The sequence below is a fragment of the Melospiza melodia genome, chromosome 13 (genome assembly GCF_035770615.1).
Source record: "Melospiza melodia melodia isolate bMelMel2 chromosome 13, bMelMel2.pri, whole genome shotgun sequence".
NCBI classification, from domain to species: Eukaryota; Metazoa; Chordata; class Aves; order Passeriformes; family Passerellidae; genus Melospiza; species Melospiza melodia.
Window position 1 is genome coordinate 3,779,049 of NC_086206.1, and position 21,772 is coordinate 3,800,820.

At 39.8% G+C, this 21,772-nt stretch overlaps 1 protein-coding gene across 1 annotated transcript in view; it reads left to right on the forward strand.

Annotated features, from left to right (window-relative positions):
* Positions 1-21,772, forward strand: part of LOC134424129 (transcription initiation factor TFIID subunit 4-like) — a 154,789-nt gene that overhangs the window by 46,499 nt on the left and 86,518 nt on the right. Inside the window, exons 10-11 of the mRNA XM_063167635.1 lie at positions 860-1,029; positions 20,081-20,211. Coding sequence (XP_063023705.1) covers positions 860-1,029; positions 20,081-20,211 — 301 coding nt within the window. The remainder of the gene's footprint in view (positions 1-859; positions 1,030-20,080; positions 20,212-21,772) is intronic.

The following is a 21,772-nucleotide window of genomic DNA, read 5'->3' on the forward strand; positions in this document are numbered from 1 at the left end:
CATATATGTGTATTCTGAAAATGATATTCTCAAAGGTTGTGTAATCACTGTAGAATATGTTGAAATAGTGTTTGTGTCAATAACAGCTGTGAAACAGAATGTGCTAAATCCAGGTGGCTGTTTCACAGCTCTGAGTCATGCCTCAGACAGGTAGGAGGTAAAGATGCTTGGGAGATACAGGTATGAAAACTCAAGTTTGTTTGTACTTTCACAAGCTGTTATAAAGGATGTTGCAGGGCAAAAAATGGCCTGGGAGTTGCTATCAACTTCTCAAATGCAGCTCATTTTCCTAAAAGTTGTTGACACACCTGATATTTGTATGTTGCCAGAGAAATTACCAGCATGTACTCCAGCCACACTTGGAGGCCAGGCTCACCTGTGTGCTCAGCATGGCCAAAGAATCTTCCCTGACTGTTGCTGAAAATGCTTTGATGCCTGTTTTAGTAGGAACTTGTGAAACAGTGCAGGATGAAAAATTCATGGGTTTGCTTTTAATTTCTGTTATTTATTTTATCATTTTATGCCTAGTTTTCTTTATATAGAGAAAATCCCAGTGTTCAGTTGTTAGTTTCCTGATCAGCCTGGTTTCACTGATATCACTGAGTCTCAGATGAAGACACCTCTGTCACACCTGTTATCAGTCAGATTGTCCTGCTTCTGATGTTTTCTGATATGGCCAGAGAAATAATGGTTGTTTCTGAAGATATTCTGTGAAAATGGAGACACCAGTGGTTGTGTCTCAGTTGGCCCACCCACTGGGCATGTGGCATGATGATTCCTTCTGCAGAAGCAGATGATGCAAAAAATGAATATATTCCATGCAGAATTTGGTTTTATATGTTTGGTTTTTTTATTGCAGAGATGATGATGACATCAATGATGTTGCCTCTATGGCTGGTGTTAACCTTAATGAAGAAAGTGCCCGAATTATGGCCACCAACTCTGACTTGGTTGGATCCCAGATGCAGTCCTGTAAAGATGAACCCTTTCTTGCTGCTATACCTCTCCATAAACGCATACTTGAAACGGGTGAGAAGCACCTCCTTTCCTTCTGGGAGTGTTTCCTTCAGTGCTGAGGTTCTGAGGAACAGGATATGCTTAGCACTTAAGATGGTTTTTTAAGCATTTGATTCCATGATTTTGTATTTCTAAACTTTCAAGGTTTTTGTGATGAAAGGAACTTACCTCAAGTTGGAAATTAAATAGCATGCTGGTACTTTTAAACTTCATGCTTTTCCCATGTTTTTTTATGTCCAAGGATCCCAAGCTCTTTGCAAACATTAATTATTTCTCACAATCCTCCTTCATGTTTTACACATGAGAAGATTGAAACAGAGAGGTAAAGTAAGTAGTACAGGTCACAGAGGACACCTGTGAATAACATTTAACAGAATGCTTAAGTTTCCTGACAAGATTTTCTTTCCCCATACAAACCAGTTATTCAGTTCTTAACACCTGCATCTATTTAAATGTTCATAGTGATTTTCTTATGGCGTGTTTTCCAAAAACTGTGTTTGTTTATCATGGCAAAAAGGTATGTTTATTTATTCTGCCATTTGAAAATGGAAGTTAAAAACTTTAGTAGAATAACTGTTCAAAATTAGTGATGGTTTAAGGTTAGGAAATATAGAATGCATTTTATATGACATGCTTTATTATACACTGTGTGTTCTGGTACTTAAATGTATCTTTTTAGCATAATTTTCATAATGTTTTCAGTGCCATCAGTGTCTCAACATACTAAGCTTTGGTTATTTAGGGGTGTAAATTGTATCTCTTTCAGATCTGTGCTTATATCACAAATTTTTAGGGATCTAGTTCTCAGAGTTTTAAACATAAGACCAAAATCTTGTTGCAAATCAGCGCTGTCAGGTTTTTTTCAGTCGTGTGGTTTCTTCTGAAATGCTGTTTGTGTTTATGTTCATTGAATTAATGGGAACCTTTTTATATTGCAGTTGCAGGCAAGTTCTTCATTGACTTATTGTCAGACTTCACTCTTGTACTTTACAAAATGCATTTTAAGTTCCCCTTCAGAGAAAGGATGGTTTTGCAGGCTGCAGTCAGCTGGCTGTGAGGATGGCTGGGAAGCAAGTCCTGCTTTTTGGGACTGCCTCAGCACCACCTGAGACTGCAGCCAGCAAGGTCCTCACAAAATGTGCCTGAGAAACTGTTGGGAGGGATGCTCGCACAATAGTTGATACAGGTGCAATAAAGGAAAAGGCAACAGACAACAGACATAACTAACATAACTGTTAGAAAGAATGGGAAATCAGTAATGAATTTGCCACATCAGCCTTAATGAGCTGTCTGGCTGTAACAATTGCTGTGCAACATGGAGTTGTAATTACAAGTGCAGGACTTACAGGAATCTGTACATACTTTAAGAGCCACAGAACCCATCACACTATTCATCACTGCCTTTTGGGGTTTGCTTCTCTGAGGAACAAATCCCTATGGCTGTTTTTGAAGCTTTATTGGCTTTGATAATTGAAATGAAACTTTCAAAGCTTTTAAAAGCAGCTGCAGGGATTTACTTCTCAAAAGCAGTGAATCCAGAAGAGAGGCCACTCCTAGTGATCTCCTGCAGTCACTTTTAGAGCTTTATTTTGGTTTTACATGAAGCCTTTTATAGTTTTGAAAGTGGCTGTGGAGTTCAGAAGTGGCTACTATCTGGGATCTATGGCTCTTGAGGACAGAATTCCTTCAGCTGAATTTGAAGTTTTAGAAGTTGGATTTTCACTGTGTGTGGCCAGATTTGTTGTTTGCTTAGGACCACACACAAATTTAGTAATTTGTGCTACTGGGCACTCTAAAATAATGACATTGTGAGTTCAGTACAAGACTCAGTATTGCCATATGTTGCTGTGACAACACCAGGACTAAGCAAAGCGCCCGTGACCTTCTCGAGCACATTAGGAAAAAGTCTCTGATGTGAGTCCTCATTCTTCTGTTTTCATTATGCCTGTTGACAAATGAGATAAGATACATTGTTTCTTCTTAATTTTGCCTGAATATGACTTAAACAATGTTATTTTCTACCTTTAGGTCTATTCATATTTAATCACTTCAGTTTTAGGGCAGATTTTTAATGTTTTAGTAAAAGAGAGCTTTGTGGTGTGTACAGTATTAGGAAACTGCTCTTGTCTCCTTTCTCAGAAGCTAGATCTTTCAAGTTTTCTGTAATATTAATCTCCTGCTCTCTTTTCTGAGTAAGAGCTTTGTTGAGCAGCTCGGTAGTGTTCCCCAAAGGCTGTTTCAGAGATTGTGCTTCCATTCACCGGAGTTGGAATATAAACTGCTAAAGTGAGAGCAGATGCTCTTCAGACTTTGGCAGTAACCACCAGCCAGATGCCTCAAAGACATAGTGAAAGAGCTTTCTTAATATACTGTGTGTTCTTATCTCTACTTGAGCTTGGCAGTGTTGTAATCCAAAGTTTATTTTAAATCTAAGGCACTAATATTGATCCATTTAAATGGAAGAAGTAACTGAAAGGTAATAATTCATGCAAAGATATTCATCCACTTCCCACATGCTTCCTTATCCAATTTTGTATCTAGTCATTTTGGGCTGGTAATCATTGCCATTTGTTCATGTAGGAAGGCAAGGCTGTGACTGTTTCAAATTCTTCTTTGATACAGAATCAAGAGTGGCTATTTCTCAGCATATAATGTATTTCTTTTGTTATTCCACTCGGAATCATAAAACTTTAAACCCTGATCTTTCTACATGACAGCAGAGCACAATGAAACATACACAAAGGCTTGGAAGGCTTTAGTTTCTCTTTTTTGGGAAGTTGAGAGGCAGGGGTTGATATGCATCATGCATGTGCATCCCAACTCCTCACACTTTCTAGGTCTTTAGCTTTGTTAGTACAATGAGTAGTGTTATCTTCAGAGGGCAAGCAAGCTGGTTAGACCCTCACAAATAAATAATGCTGCAAAATCCTGGCTTTTCCACATGGTTTTATGGGAATGAACAAGAAAAATAACCTTAATGATTTGTAATTGTTTCACTTTTTTCCATTCATAAGTTACTTCTTGCTGGGTAAGAATGCTGTGTTAGGTTTTAGAAGCTAGGTTTTGATATTCTGAGTTTTTTGCTGTTTACTGAGTGAGGCAACAGGCAACATTTAGTGAAGCAGGTTTTTAAGTGTGACAGTTATAGTTCATAACCATCTTGTGAAAACAGAGACTCCTTGCCTTTAATTCCTTGATTGCAGCATGGTTTCTGAGTGCAGATAAGAACAAGGCTGCACTGCATGTTATATTAAATGTTAGTGAAAGGTAGCAGGACACAGCAAGGGATGGCATAAAACATGATCCTTTTTATAAAGCCTGATAACTAAATCCATGGAAAAAGGGAACAGCTGTCTCATGTACTTGTCTGAGAACTTGGTGGTCTCTCAAACCTTCACTGGGGGTTCCAGAAAACTTTGCTTTATTATTTTGTGAGCAACAGAGCATGGCACTTTATCAGGCTTAGAATCTGCAGCAGCTTATTAATTCCCACAACTTTTATTTAGAAGAAATTCTGATTTCTTCTACAATCAGGTGATGCCATTTTGCTTTTATTAACTCTCCCTAAAATGTCACAACTTGTGGTGAACCCTAACCATCAATTACTGTCATAATGCAATAATATTTAAGCAGGAGTTTGGCATATTGTATTCTTTGATTTAGATGGTTCCTTTCTCTCTTCACTTTGTGTTCTTCACCTCATTTTTCTACTTCAGTTTTATTGTTGCAGAGCACTGACTGAATGGAACAGATGTGGCATTCTAAGAAATATGGGACTGGTTTGGCCACCTGAAATACAAGATGAACAGTTTTCAAAATGTATCTTCCAAATTATTTTCACTTAAATACATATGATAGAAACTTTTGGAGAATCAGCCATGATATTTTTATTTCACATTCATTCAGAATTTTTTTTACACCTGCATTAGGAAATCAGATTGTCTGTAGCATGGTTTTACAAAATGCTGTATCTCTTATCAATGTTCTTTGGAGAAGTGTGTTTTACTGACATGGCATACATCTGCAGGATTTCCCACCACAAGCTTAGTTCTGGATTCTCTTGCTTCATGGAAATAAATTTCTAGTCTAGAACACGCATAGTGGTTCATGCCAGTTATTATAAAGCTTGGGAATGTGCTGATGACTCCAGTTTCTCCTAGTTCAGTAGTTATAAGGCCTGCAGTCCTCCTTAAAACAGCTTCAGAGAAGCTTGGCTGGTTAGAAGTTCTGGTTCTGTCAATAAAACAGTTGTATGGTTAGGCTCAACATAATTTATAGATTTACCTTTTTGTTATTTTACATGTAAAATATGGTTTTAATTCTGTCTGATGAAATATTGATCATTGCTCTGCCTTGATTGTTTCTTTGTTTAGCCACGCTTGAATTGCATGTCTGCTGTACCACTGCATGTTAAAACCTACAGAAATAGCTTATCTGGGTTTTTTATATTCTGGGGTGTATTGAACCTGCTGTGTGGCATGGCAGTGGCAGCAGTTGTGTGCATATCTATATATTTTAAATACAGAATCTGTGTGCTCTAGAGGGCATTTTATATTGCTAAACCAAGTTAAAACCCATAGGGGTACCCTTCATGGAACCAGGCCAGGTGATTTCAGCCTCTATTTAAGGCCTTTGTTATTAGTTCAGTAAGTCTTTCTGGCATCCTCTTTCTCTGGGTTTGTTTGTCAACATTTGTGTTCTAGTTTGAATGAAATGAAGCTGTCCTATTGATGGCTGCTCTTTCATATACAGAGCAGCTCTAACATAAAAGTGTAGTTATTTCTCTGGTTGCTTTACTTCAGAGAACGTTTATAGCTGCTTCAATTACAGTGCTTGTGTGTTCTGAAATTCTGAGCTCTCCTATTGCCTGTGAATAGAATATTTTGTTTTCACTGCACTTTTTGTTGATGTGATTTAATTGTTTTCACTGCTGACTTTTACCTTTTTGTCCATAAGTTGATTTGTCTTCAAACTGAAGTATTTGTTTGAATATAATTTTTTTCCATCAGCACCTTGCTGTCAGGATGACCTCTGTAAATGCCTGTGGACATAACTCTTGATTGTGTTTGGGGATTGCTCTTACACCTCCCTGTTCATAAGTGTAGCAGATTGAAGTCATGCACTGTCCTAGGGACATGCTTGAACTGTACCTGCAGTGGAGTTCTCTGGCTTCTACTTCCTTTTCCTCAGGGAACAAAAAAAAGTCATGTTAGGTATTGTATAATCCAAATTGCCAGTTATTGTGCATGCCACAAGCAAGGACTTCCTCTAGTTTCTGTAAACTTCAGTCTGGCACTGCAGAGATGTGGCAGGTGTGGAGATGTACCCACATTCTGACATCTGGAATAGTTCTGGAACTTGGGCTTTTTTCATTAGTATCAAACAAACAGTTTGCTGGAAATTGCATTTAGATGAGAAGATGTGTCCTGCTCCCAGTTTTCTAACCAATGTCCATAGTTGTGAGAGTTGTTTCTCAGGCTGAGATTGGAGTTCGTGGCACAGTTCAACAGAGAATTTGGTTCTATATTCCAACTGAATCAATTGCTAATGTTACTGTATTATAAGACAATTATATTTGATTTACATTTATTATTTCCTTTTCAAAAAAGGTGAGAATCCATTCCCATCTTAGTATCAGCAGCAGTGTTGCCAAATAAACATAATCAGTGAGTACTTCAGCAGAATGTTAAACCCTATTGTTGTTCTTTCTTTAATAGGTCCATGATTAGACTTCCTGTTTTACAAGATGTCCCAACATGTGTTGGAATGGTAACTTCAGTACCACCTGAGAGCTTGGAGTCTGCCTTTCTGTGAAAGGTAGGGCAGCTTCTGTTCAATATTTTTTGTGTGTTTACAAGGTTTTCTTTTTATTAATCTTATTGGCTCTGCAACATACAGAATCTGAGTTATGCTTTTAGCTATATCACCTTTAGGTGTCAGAATTGATGTTATTTCATCAAGCAGTAATTTCTCAAAATAAATATGATTAATTTAGCTATGTTTAAACTATGACTATTTATGAAGAAAATGATGCTGTTTCTTGAGGCATCATTTTCAAAGGTTTTACTCCAGCTGAACTGAGAGCATGACCATTATACTTGGTCTCAGAAATATTTAGAGAATTCAAGTTTTGTTTTCACCATAATTTTGTTTTCTCCCGTTTTTCATTCTGTTTTGTGAATGTAGTGAAAGTGCCATCTTTAAAAGGTCTTTGCTATTTCTGGAAGGCAGTTCTGGCCTTCAGGGCCCACCAAAATATGTTACCCAGCCTCAGAATAAGTTTGCATCTGGGAATGGAACAGCTTAAATTTCCAGGTCTCTGCAAAGGAGAGTAAAATTAAGATCATCATTCTGTGGAGATGCATTCTCTACCAGATTCATTTATAAAGTCCATGGGTGTAAAATAAGAACAATAAAAAGAAAACCTTAGAGAACCATTCAGTATTGCAATAAAGCTGACTTACATTATCCCTGTAGGCAAACTCCATGCTCTAGAGGTGGTGCTAATGTCCCCAGCACTCAACACATGTTGGAACATCTTTGTGGAGGAGGAAGTCATTGATCAGTGAGCAGCATCTTCAAGGATCGTTTAAGGGGGAAAAAGGAAAAGGTAATATTTTTAAAAATATGTTGGAATGATTGTTCATTATGTTTATTTGGCAATCCTGCTGCTCATACTAAGGTTGTAGTGTTTTCATTTCTTAAAATTACTTACAAACTTTGTAAACTTCCTTTTAGTCTTTCCTTCTCCCATTGTCAGCCTCCTTCATGTTGCTGAGTCTACTGCACACAAGTCCAGAATTTACTGCAACTCATTGGCAATTTGGCACTTTTTTCAGTGGTTGTAATGCAGAAAGGGTTAATCTGTGGTTTAACCAGTTTTGCAGTCCCTTGTGTTAAATAAGTCAGAGCCAAACATTGAACTGCTATGAAGACATTCTGCTGCTGACCAAAGGGTGTTTGTTTTCAAGGAAAAAAAATTGTTGTTGTAGCTGCAACACAAAGTGGTGCCAGATGAGGTACCACCATCTGTTCTTGCACAATAGTGTAGAAGTGCAACCTTACTATAAACTTATGATAAACTAAAGCTATTTTGACAAAATTAAGCAACCATATTTGACATGAATAAATTTTGCAGTTGTGGATCTGGCGATGCTGTCTTTGCTATTAATGAATGTGGGATGGTGTCCTGATCTTGGCAATTTTAATTCTAATCCTGGGCATAGACAGATGAAGGTGCTGACATTTTGAAATTCAGGTTATGATCTTTGGTCTACCCTTCTTTGAATCCTGGGGTTTGTGCATATCCTGCCTGTGTGACATGTTTATCCTGCCTCACATGTAACAAGCCTGGCATCAGGCTTGTGGAGACAACTGTGATGATTGTGGTGTCAGAGATGGTTTCTTGGGGGAAATACCTGTTTTGTTCACACAATTTGCCTTAAAAGAACAGAATCACATATGCAAGTTCTTATACTTGGTATGCCTGTGAATCCTGTGGATGTGATGGAGAGTGTGGTCTGTTCCTTGTGAGGACTGTGCTCTAGGATCTGTTTGTCATTTCTGACATTCTTACAGGGGTTCTGCTCCATCTCTGTCTTACCTGGTGTGCTGTCACAATAGTGTATTTATGGTCTTTAAGCCTGAGGAATTGTCTTGGTTACTGTTTTGAGTTTAGCTCAAGAAACACATTTGTCTGCTCTGCATGAAAACAGATAAATCCCAACTAACAACTTCTCTGTTGTTTTCTTAGGGACTCCTGTTGGTGTCATTGCCATATTAGTTCTTTCTGGTCTGGTCCTTGTAAAAATCTCTTTTGATTTGAGTCTCTAGTGAGTAACCAAGCACAAAAGTGCATTGAGGCATTTGCTATTATTCATAAAAACAGTGAACATATTTTCTAGTCCTCTATACTCACTCTGTGTTTATTCTTGAATGTTCCTGGATGTTTTTGGACATGCTCATTATGCTGTATTTTTTGTTTTAGGAAAACCAAGATGAAGAAGAAAAGATGATATAACTGTAATCTGTGTGTTCTTATTTGACACGTTGAGACCTGCCCCATTTCAGTTTTCATCCCCTCCTCTGTCTTCAGTATTTTCCTCACACTGTTCAATTGCTGCAGCACAGGTTACTGGGATTATAGGGTAGCATGTGGAGCTGTAGTTCTCAAAGACTTTGTCCTTCAGTGCCTCCTTTTAATAACTTCAGCACCTGCCCTTCTTTTAGAATACACACATCAAATAGCACAAAAATAATCTAAAGTTGAATTATTTAAAGAGGAGGAATTAAACATCAAACATAAGGATATTGTCTTTGCTTAACACATTGGGATTTTGATTTCTTCTAAAAGAAGTTAGGTGGTTCACAGTTTAATTAGAGAAGAGAGCAGGGAAACAATTAATTGCAGTGCTTTATGTTCCTTCAGAGTTAACATTCTTTCTGTTCTCTCTGCTCAAGCTGCAAGCCTTCCTTGCTGTGAGAGTGCCAAGTGTTCTGTGCTCCAAGATGCACTGTTTGTGCTTCCATGCTTTGTGGCAGCCCCTTCCATTCTCCAAGCCTCCACAGAGCTGTGCAGAATGTTGTTTGGTGCCTAGCTGGGTTCTGCTAGAGACAAACCACCAGGGCTAATAAAACAGACTCTTCATGGATGATTAATAGCTGCCTTTCAGCTGTTTAATTATCTAGCTTAGAGACAGAATTTTGGAAACTGGATTGTCTGGTTATATATACCTTAGCACAGACCTCTTCTCCAAGTAGTTTTTCTTTTCCCCAAAAAGCATGAATTATGATTAAATTCCTAGACTTACCCACTGGTTGAGACAGACTTTTTAGAAAAATGGAGGCTTTTTGCTGGTCAGTCCATAAAGAAACACGAGTTGTATAGTAAGGGGTTAAGTAAGATTCTTGAGAAATTCTTTCTCTACTTGATGAATTTTTTTTCTCTTGCATATAAAAGCTTTGAATCAGCACAGAAAATAGAATGAAACTTTGGCCAGGGTTACACATAGATTTTGCATGGATGCAACTATGGCTCTGTTGTGTTAAAATAATTACACCACGATGACCCTCTAGAGTGGAGCTATTTTGCTTGCTTTCCTTTAACAGGACTAAAGTGTATGAAAATTAGAAAGTAAATGTTCAAAATTAACAAAAAGTTTGCTTTTTTCCAAGTGTGAAGTTAAGTTGTGGAACTCTTTGTTTTACAATGCTGCAAATTCAAAAAATTACTTGAAAAATTAATGGAAAAAACATTCCATCCTGACCTGATAGACAGATAAGATGCTCTAACTTAGGACAGACCAAGGCATAATTTTGGTGCACAGTGAGCCATACACACTTTTTGTTTTAATAATCTTCTAGCAGCATTTCCTAATACTACTGTTAGAGAAAGGATGATGGACTCTGTTACCCAGTGCAGGTTTACTTAACTTTTTATACAGTTATAGAAATACATAAGTGTTTATTAAAGATAGTTTGTACTGGAAGAGTTAAATCCACTATAGTGCCTGAAACACTTTAAATGGTTTTGTGCTTGTGCATTCACACTACAGAGCTTAAAAGTCTCAGCTGAATCTTTGCTAAAATAGTTTGGTTGGCATTTACTTTTTAGGGGGCAGGAAATGCAATACTAAAAATTGTGTAGCATTTTATTCCTCATTTTTATTCTTTTAGGTTACATTGCATGGCTGGTTATGTTTTTTCCCTGCTGTGTCTTGCACTGAGCGTGGTATGTATTTTGAGGATTTTAATCTGTAAGTTTGGAATTTATTTAAAAAAAATAACTGATGGTTGAGCAGTTTCTCAGTTTCAAAAATGCTTTCAGAGCAATCAGCCCAAGGTGGGTAGTCCAGAAGAAAATTGGGAATTCTCAAGAAGTGTGGGAAATGGGTTTGTAGGGAATTCTCCAAGCCTGACAGAAAGCTCACACAGTGTGCATCCATATGTAAACCTTGAGATAAGAAATGCTGACTTAGAAATGCCATGGAAAAGGACAGACATTGCTGAGAGAGAAATGGAACTAGACACAAGTTTCAAAGGATGGCCCTGCAAATAAGACTGGATACTTTGGAGAAACAGAACTCTGAAAGATGCATTGTAGTGGGACCCATGAGGGGTAATTTTAGATTATTGGCTTTAAGGCATTTACAGCATGGTGTGGCTAAAGCTGATGGGCCAAGAAACACTATAAGTGTACTGTAATTAGGAAATACTTGGCTTCTGTTTGTGATGGCAGAGATTATAACATCTGTGTTGTCTTACCCTTCACAAGAGACTGCAAATGGAATAAAAGTTTTTAGAACACCTCTCAGTTGCCCACCTCTGGGTCAGAAAAGGGCCTGATCCAACAAAGAAAGTTTCCATTTTGTTCAGAATTCTACTCATGAGTTAGTTCTTAAGCTCTGAGAGGAGGAATGTTTTTTTTACAAACAAGCTGATTGAAGTGAGGAATGTAGGGCTTTCCATGGTTTTGCACATAACAATTAGGAAGTGATAAGAAGCCATTCTCTCTAGAAGTCCCTGTTCCCTGTGGAGGTGCACTGGGAGTGCTGAGCAGTGTCAGAGCCTGGTTTGCAGAACCTTTCCTGTTTGGAGCTGTGGGTTCTATCTTGGCCATCTGCCCCTGTCAGAGAGTGCTGGTTTGTACCTGCTGCAGGGAACCTGCACCAAATCTCAAACTCCTGGCAGGGATTCTGTGCTTGGCAGCAAACACTCCCTGCCCTGGGGCTTTCCCGAGCAGCTCTGGGTTACAGCTCCTCAGAGGCGCCTGCTCCAACCACTTCCCTTGGGTTGGCCCTGTTTGGCAAGGTAGCAACCAAAGTTTTGTAGTTTCTCCTTCCCTCACACTGTCTTGTAGCAGCAGACCAGCTTAACAGTGCAGCAAGTCAACACTGAATAAATTATTTATGCATTTAGTTAGTGAGAGTTAAATTGAAGCTTTTATTCAAGGGACTGGAACCAGAAGATTACAGCTAAAATTATCTTGCTGTTTCCTTTGCCTGGGATCACTGGGTTATCTTGCACCCCTAGGAATCTCTAATTTTAATCATCAGAACTAGGAGTTGCTGTTTGCCCTAGTGCTGTTTAACAAGCTCTGTATTCAGTTTCTAGTACTGAAAGTCTGTCCAGGGCACTGTGAGCCCCCCCCAACACAACCCCAGGGTATTCTGAACCTAAACAACCACCTTAATCTTTTCCTCTCCTGTGTTCCATCCCTCATTCTCCAGCTTGATATTGTGGGTTGGGTTTTCCCCTTGATAGCACCAGGAATGCAGTATTGATGGATGACTTTGTGGGCTGAGGACGCTGTTCTGAGGTTGGCAGAAGTGAATTCAATAATTGCCATTTGTGCTCCTCAGGATGCCAAGGCCCCTTAGTACAGTAGAGCTGTTCCCTCTCTGTGTTTAGTCAGCCTGGCACTGCTCAGTTTAGAATTATTAATACACAGCATTTAGAATTCTTAATACAAAGCATTTAGAATTATTAGTACACAGTATTTAGAATTATTAATACACACTATCAGATAAAGCTCCAGTTGCTTTCTCTTAATTTCATGGCTTGCTTTCTAGAGACCACACAAGCTGAGTCTTACACAAATACTGCTTGTCTGGTTTCAGAAGGTGAACTGCTGTCCTCCTCACCCCATTTTTTCAGTTTGTAATTTCCCCAAATTCCTGTGTATGATAACTCTGAACAGTGTCTACTTAACCAGTCATGTTGTATTTAGTTATATGTAATTGTACAGAGATTAAGATGTTTTAAATGTTTCACTGCTACATCTACAGCAGTGCTACAAAATGTCAGTTTCCCTTATGCTGGTGAAATGAAGGAATAGGATTTTTTCCTAGAGAATTGAATGGTTTGGGAGGCTGCAGCAATTGAAGTGGTTGTGTTCCCAGTAGTACATTGCCTTTCCTGGTGGGGAAGCTTGAGGCACAGAACTCTGGTGGCTCTTTTGGGGCTGCAGCCTCAGTTGTAGATGCAATCCAAGGCACAGCCCAACACTTTCTGGGCTGTGGGCAGGATGATCTGCTTTCTGTGATGTGGGTAGATCTGGCCAGATGCTTCTGTGCTGCATTTCCCTGGATCTGATGGTGTTGAATGAGGTTAAACAAAAACTTAAATAACGTCTCAGATTGGAGTGGGATGGATTTTACTTTCTATTTTGTAGTGTGCAAGCAAGCTGTAATGGCAGAAGGGGTCTGGACCTAACAAGATGGTTCCAGTTGGGTCCTGGACCAATATTTCACACACAGAATTTAAAGTTCAGGAAGTTGCTCCTGGTGTTAGGGTGACAGCAGTGAGTGCATTCTGCATTTCTGCCCTGTGGTTAAGGCAGACAGACACTGATTATGCACCCTGGCAGTGTTGCTCCTGAAGGACAGCTCCAGCCCTAAATCTGAGCTGTTTAACTGCTTAAAGCCACTTCTTCAAGGTTTTCTTGTTTTGAGTGTAAACGTAAAGAGATTTTATACAGCACTCAATAATTCATCACATCAATAATCAGAGTCAGACCTGATGTTTTACAAATAATTTTTTTATCTTTGATCTCAATCCTGTCAGTCCTCTTATACTATAAATTATTGAAGTAACTTTTTGATTCTTTGAAAGCCTATCTGCAAAGACAGTATTTTTCTTCTGCTTCCCAAATAGGGCAGTACTCTCCTTATGATTTGTTTTGGTTTTTTGATCAATAAAATATAATTAAACTTCTAAAGTGCAGCAAAGCCAGTGACTTTCAGATAACTGAGCAGATGATAGCAGAATTTTCACTTCATGAGACCTAAAAAGTTTTCAGTTACAAGGTTTAGGTGCTTTTATATTTGTAAAAAACAATCTTGTGCTACTGACACATATGCCAATATCAGAATAATATTGCTGAACGTTTTTCCCTCAAGGATTTTGGAACTTGTATCTAAGTTCTGACTTTACAGTAACTCTGTTGCAATATCAAAAAATTTAAAATATAATATAGTTTATTTGTAGCAAAACATCCTGACACACTTCTTTGCATGCTCATATACTGTAGATCTTTATTAAATTCTGATGGAACCGGGATTTGCTATTAAAGCTTCCAGACATGTAATTAAGAATTAACATGTAGGCAGACTTTATTGTGTTGTTCTGTAATGCTTGGCAGATTCAAAACTTGCAATTTGAGTACAAATTTGTCCCTCATATTTCTCATGTAGGATATTGTGACTCTTTAGTAGCATCTGATGATGCCTCTGAGGATGTGCTGTAACTGAGTTCTGCCACAAAGAATTGAAATTTTCTTCCAATCAGTCATCAATTCTTGATTGTCTTGTACAGTTCTGGTGTAATAGAGATCTGGCAAGAGCACTTGAATAAAGAGTATGACCTTAGTTTTGTCTTTAACAATATCAAAACTTGAATTCAACTGGAGAGATGGGTTAAAATTATAGCTTGGAGCATTGCTTTGCTCCAGCTCCTTTTTTTTTTTTTTTTTGTTAACCTTGATGATGTTTTTATCATAGCTCTAGGAAAAGTTCAAAATTACATTGCTAAAGTAATTTTAAAGACTTGAGGCATATACTTGTTATCCAAAATGTCTAAATTTAACAAATGTATTATTTAAAAGCAAGCAACTCTTTTCAAATTCCACATATGATACTTTTGATCACAAGACTGCAAGTTAAGATTGCCACATCATCAAACTTAAAGCACATTGAGGTGATCACCTAAAAATCAGAAAAAGGTTAAACTTTTTAAAAACAGAAGACAGGGGAAAGCACTCTGTTGATATAAGTTTGTTGGTTTTTTTTAATCTTAATTTTCTCTTAAATATGTATTTTTTGCACATGTTTAAATGTATGTATTGTAAAGGTTAAATGGTGCAATTAAGACCAAAATTCAGAATGCTAGGGCCTAAATAAAAATATCATTAATAACTTAATTAGAAAGATGAGTATTAACAAGGATGTTTGTGATATAATTAACTATGTTTAGTATTTTAGACTATATATGTGTATCTATAGATTTAGAATATATATGTCTATCTATACATTTCTTAAAAATATAAATATTTATGTTCCACATCATTGTCCCACATCTAGGGAATCTTGAAAAGAGAAGAATAGCCTTTTCCTATTAACACTGGGTAAAGTAATTAAGCAGAATAGAAGAATATGTCAGGAATTTCCCATTTAGAGATGTGTTGTTTTGCTTTTTATAAATGACAGTGGATGAATACATTTTATACATTTCATTTTAAAAAAATATATAAATGAGAGTGGATCTCAGGAGGAGAAGTGGCAGTCAAGAAAAAGTCAGGAAAAAAAGACAAAACTGAGACTTTAATATAGAAGCATATGAAAATTAATAGTTGCCAGCCCTGTACTTAGATTCAGTTTCTATTTGGCATTTTTGTGAGTAGCACAAAGCAAAAAAGGGCCAGGCTCTAAGGAGTGGTACAACAACATCTCATAGGTCAGTGGATTCAGCACAGTGGTGTGAGCAGCTGTGAATGAAAGGATAAACAGGCCAGCATTTTCAAATGTGGATGAAATTGGTAATTTCCCCACCCTTGCCCCAAGTGCAATGCAAGTATTCAAGGAGTGTGCCAAATCTTGGTGTAGTGTGCAGCTTTGGAATGCTCCCTGCTTCTGACATCCCGAGCCAGCAGGGTTTAACCAGTGGAATTTAGAGCAGGGGAGATGTGGTGATGCTTCCACACATGATGAATCGTGTGGGTGACAAAATGACTTTTTAAAAATCTTTTTGTAGTCTGGTTCCTTGATGCTAATTCATTTGGGGGGAAATTGTATTCTTTTCCCCTTATCCTGTTTTTCAAAGAATTTTAGCCTTAAGGGATTGAATATTCCATTTGCCTTTCTTCTTTCCCTTCAGGTCACTTTTGAGTCGATTGATAAATCAGGAGTTAGATGGAGCCCCCTCTGTGTGCCTGAGCTGAGGGATGAACCCATTTTTTGCTTTTCTTTGCTGTTCTGCCTGGTTGGCTGCCAGGGAGCTCTCTGGCACAGACTGGGCAGGCTCAGGGTCCCTGACTGTGCTCAGCTGGCATGCTGGACAAATGTGGGCTGGGAGATGTGCCAGGGGGTGATCTGAGATGGAGGAGAGATGTGCAGTAATGAGGAATAGGGCAGCACATGTGCAGGGGGACAGGGATCATTGAATCACTCCAGTACCTTGCTCAAAGCTGGATCAGCATTCAGTTTAGACTGGGTTGTTTAGGGCATTAATTGGCCAAGTCTTAAAAACCTGAGAGGTGGGACAGTCTACAACTTTTTTGTGCAAAGGGTTCCATTATTCTTTCTTCATGAAAAAATTCTTCCCTATATCCAGTCAGAAACAGCTGTTTCAGTTTATGAATTTATGTTTCATTTTTCTTCCAGGCAACCTTAATAAAGGGTCTGGCTCTATCTTCTCAATCAACTCTCCCTTAGGTCTTTTTACTCCAAGAGAAAGAACCCTCATGTTCTCCTCATGTAGGCTGTGTGCTGCAACCCCCATGACCATCATGTTGACTTTTCCTTAGTTCAGGTTTTTTCAAGCTTTTCTTGTACTGGGTGAGCCACAGGTGCAGGACTGTAGGTGTGGGCTGAGTGAAGAGGAGGAGTTGCTTCCCTTGGTGGGTTGGTTGCCACTGATTTATTGTTTTGCTGTGGGGGCAGCCCGTGGATGCCAGGGTGCAGTGCTGGAACCTGGGTCACTGCTGGCCTCCAGGCTCTCCATATCCCACCAGGGCTGCTGATCCCATGGCATTGCAGTGAGCACAGGGCTTTGCTGTTGTCCTTCAGGAGCTCCATGAAGTTCTCTGCTTTCACTGGCCAGGTCCTTCCCCTCTGCACTGCTCAGGCTGCTGCCATCTGCAGACCTGGTGAGGGGACTTGGTGTCTCCCCCCCGAGGTCTCTGAAACACCCATTAAAAAGGATAAATCCCAGGGCAGATTCCCTAGGGACTCTGTGGCCTCTGGGTAGTTTTCTGGACTTGGGAATTTTAAGTTGGAGGACTTTAGGAGAAGAAAGTTACTGGGATATTGCAGAGGCTGATGAAGGATAAGAATCTTAAGGCATCAGGTATCTCCGAGAATTCAACCATAGATTATGATTGAATTTCTGAAGAGTTAAAGGGACAAGAAGAGTCCTATAGTGGTTGACTTTATTCAGAATAAAATTCTTTGAGATTAGAGAGACCTTTATTGTGAAAAAACCCAGATGGCAACAATTCTTGTTATAAAAGGATTGTGTGTGTTTCAGGGAAGTTGCGTAGCTGTAATTACACTCAAATTCAAAGAACTGTAATGATTGCACATTCTCACACTTACCTAGAATAGGGCAGAATTTTCCATCTCCAAGACTCTTTTCTGGGTACTAGTTAATTAAATGTCCCTTCTTACTTACATTTTATCTTTCAGACTAGAGTTTTCTGAGTGATGGCTTTGCTTACACGCATTTGCGTAGTAAAATGGTGCGTGCTCAAATATTGCCAGTCTGGCGTGGAGGAATTGCTCCTGCCTGTAGGAATTGTCCTCCCAACTTCAAGGACTTCATTTGCCTGGGTGGCAGTGGCAGCATTGGGATTTAATGTGTGTGTCTGCGTGCCATTACTCATTCAGCTTTCAGCAACCTGAGCGCACCTCCAGCTCTATTACACAGGACAAACTGGGCACCAAGAAAGGTTTAATTTATTTTTTTCCCTGTGATAAAGCAAAAATTAGTTAAAAATCATATATACATCTTGCTGAAATCCTTAAGGTAACATGTAAGATAGGGAGCCGGTGATTAAGTTAGTTTAAGAGGTGAAGACTTCAAAGAATCCCTAAAATGAGCACCAGCGGTAGCCGGAGTGGAGAACCGAGCTGGGGAGGCGCGGCTTGGGAGCGGAGTGGGGCTGGGAAGGGAAGGGAAGGGGCAGATCCTCATGGATCGGGAGCGAATGGAAGGGAAGGGAAAGGAAGGAGCAGATCCCGGTGGGAAGGGAAGGGGCAGATCCCGGTGGATCGATGGCAGGGGAAAGGGAAGGGGCAGATCCTCATGGATCGGGAGCGAATGGAAGGGAAGGGACAGATCCCGCTGGATCGGGATTGAAGGGAAAGGAAGGAGCAGATCCCGGTGGGAAGGGAAGGGGCAGATCCCGGTGGATCGATGGCAGGGGGAAGGGAAGCGGCAGCTCCTCATGGATCGGGATTGAAGGGAAGGGAAGGGACAGATCCCGCTGGATCGGGATTGAAGGGAAAGGAAGGAGCAGATCCCGGTGGGAAGGGAACCGGGGAAGGGAAGGGGCTGATCCCGGTGGATCGATGGCAGGGTGAAGGGAAGGGGGAAATCCCGGTGGATCAGGAGCGAAGGGAAGGAGCAGATCCCGGTGGGGAGGCAGTCGGGGAGGGGAAGGGATAGATCCCGCTGGATCGGGTGCCGAGGGAAGAGAAGGGGCAGATCCCGATGGCTCGGGAGCGAAGGGAAGGGGAAGGGAAGGGGCAGATCCCGATGGGAAGGGAAGGGGAAGGGAAGGGGCAGATCCCGAAGGGAAGGGGAAGGGGCAGGGAAGGGGCAGATCCCGATGGCTCGGGAGGGAAGGGGAAGGGAAGGGGCAGATCCCGATGGCTCGGGAGGGAAGGGGAAGGGAAGGGGCAGATCCCGATGGCTCGGGTGCCAAGGGAAGGGAAGGGGCAGATCCCGATGGGAAGGGAAGGGAAGGGGCAGATCCCGATGGCTCGGGTGCCAAGGGAAGGGAAGGGGCAGATCCTGATGGGAAGGGGAAGGGAAGGGAAGGGGCAGATCCCGATGGCTCGGGTGCCAAGGGAAGGGAAGGGGCAGGTGCCGGTGCCGGCTCCCCATGGCTGCGGCCCCGCTCTGCTCCCCGTGCTCATTTCTCCCACTTTGTTTGAGCCGTGGGTTTCTTGCTCTGGAATTTCGCCAGGGAAAGGCAGGAACGCCTCGCCAGGCCAACACTCGCTCTCTGTGCAGCCGAGGTCCCGTTTGCTCAGGGACCCTCCCCAGGCGAGAATTCCCTTGCAATTGGCTCTGTAGGAAGCGCTGACCGAAACAGTCAGAGATTTCTGTGTGTTGCATAACCATTCGTGTGTCCCGGCCAGACTGCTATTGAAAGTCCTGTGTCCATTCAATGGGAAACCGACTCAGCAGGGTTATTCTTTTGTGGTGGTTCAACACCAATGGTCCATACAAACACAACTACCCATTTTTTCCCTGTGTGAAATATTTGTATCTGTGCGTGCACACAGGGAGTTTTCTACCCAGAAAACTGTCCTGCCAGGACCATGTATGCCTTTGGAGGACTGCAGTTTAAATAAGTACATATATTCATATACCTACAAATTTATATCCTATACTTGGTAATTATTTTGATGAAATTAGGAGACCTTGAGTGCTAGCCATATTCTTTTTTTTCTGTAGTTTGGATGTTTTTTAAATATATAAGTGCATTAAACTGTAGACTGTTAGCTTTTCTTAAAAACTTAGCATGAAGTATCGAATGTCCAGATAATGGAACATGAATATGTGTTGGGGGGACAACTGGTGTTTCTAAACAACTCTTTTTAATATGACTTTATTTCTTTGCCTTCAATTAATAGTTGTTTTTTTTTTTTTTCCTAAAGAATTTCTGTTATCAGTTCTATGCCACTGGTGTAGGCTAAAGGATGCAACAGAATGCTTTGCTCTCAACCCTCACCTGCTCAACACTGAAATTCATCTGCACTAATGCTTCTGAAAATAAAGGAATTGTTTTTTCTTGTGTAGAACAACTGAGAACTCAGATTGTCTCATACTCTGACATGCCTCAGTTTAATGTGCCAGGCTAATCTTCAGCAAAGTTCTTAGGTGCTTTCAAGTGTTGAAGAAATTCTCTGATTTTTCTTTTAAGCTTGTAAAGTAGAGTTGCACCCTTTTCAGGTGGTCATGAATGTGTCACCAAAGCCACATAAATACGCTGTTATGGATTTTTCTATCCAGGAAAATGAAGTAGTGATGTAAAGTCCTTTAGAGCTTTGTTTGTGTTTCAGGTTTTTTTCCTATGGAGAGTAAGCTAATCCTGTTTTGTTTTGTTTTTTTGCTTTAGCTAAAAAACTAGGAATTACTGATGTGCCAGCTGAGGTGGTTACTTTTATTTCCCATGCAACACAGAGCAGATTAAGGACAGTGATAGAGAAGGTGACAGTGATAACCCAGCACCGGATGGAGTCGTACAAAGTAAGTGCACAAAGTGCCCAGGGGGTTTGTGCTCACACAGCCACGTCCTGCCCTCCCTGCAGCACTTTGGCCAGGGTATCCAGGAATTGGATCGAAAGTGCTTTGGTATTTAGGAGTCTACAGTAACTTGTCTGGATGTGAGAAATGTTAATATTTTACAAAAGCTGCCAATGTCTGCCTTAGAACTGAAGAATTCAGCTGTAAATTCTTCACCGATTCTTTTGTTCGTGATTGTATTCCTGAAGAAAACTGAAACAATTTTGATATCTCAAACCAGGGGGAAAATTAAATAAAGATTTACAGTCCAGTTTGAAATTCAAATAAATCAAACATCTTCCTTGATCTATTTGAAATACCTTCTCCAGTAGAAGTAAGATACTTGTGTTATTGTGGTTGTTACACTGGTGGCAAGGAAGATGGCAATAACTAGTTGTGTGTTGTCTAAGCTGGTTTAGATTTCTTTAGCACATATATACATTGAATAGCTCTGCTTTAGTTTGTTCCTTGGTTTTGTGGTGTATTTTTTTGTATTCTTGGAGTGGCAGTCTAGTCAAACAGCTTTGGATTGTATCTTATTTCCCAAACCTGGGTGCCCCATGACCTGAGTCATGGTTGGATTAATTCTATGTGATATTTGCAAAAATAACAATCTCTGGGATGTGTGACTATAATAAATGTTATTGTGATGGAAAAATGGATTAAAAAATAAAGACCACTCATTCTGGTTATTACCTACACATAGATCTTTCATTGCAATTGATGGATATATTCTACTATATTGGATTACAAGTAAATATCCTTGTTTCTTTTCAGTATTCTTTATCATCTTCAGAAGTGTTAAGTCCCTCTTTCCTTCTCTCTAGGATGGTGTCTGAGATGAAAACAGTTTGCTTAGTCCATGTTAAGCCAAAAAAAGAATTTAAAACAGTGTCTTAAAAGATCCTTAGGAAAAAGAAGATAGTGTCATCTCTGATTGGAACGTGGCATTGTCACTGTATTGTGTATTTTTCTTAGTTAATGCTATTCTTTGATTTCATAGCATGGTAGTCAGAAAGGAGAACATTAAGTAGATAAATGGGATGGCAGTAATGTGCAAAACTTATTTTTCTGACTGACATTCTGAGTGTTCTCCATGTGGCTCATGCCATAAACTCTCCTGGTTGCTGTGTGCTAGGAAAACTAGCACACTCTTAGTTGTCACAAGTTTCTGTTTTAGTTGGAGTTAGAGGCTTCCTCTCAACGGAGTTTTTAGCTTTAATGCTTTTATAATGTTGCTCCTTGACGAAGTCTGTTACTAGTTCAAGATTAGTAAAAATGCAGGAATTATGAATTATGAACCTGCTTATAAACTATAGTTAGGATTATTCAGTAATAAAGTTAAGCATTTTAGATATTTTCCATCGTTAAGTCAGTTGGTTTTACTTTTTTTAACTCTTTCATCTATCTGGTGCTGATAAACCAATTCTTGTTCTTTTAAAATTGCTTAGATATTAATTAAATTATCAGATTCTCGCTGTGTTATTAACCATAGGCTGGCTTCATTTCCCCTGAGCCTAAAAAA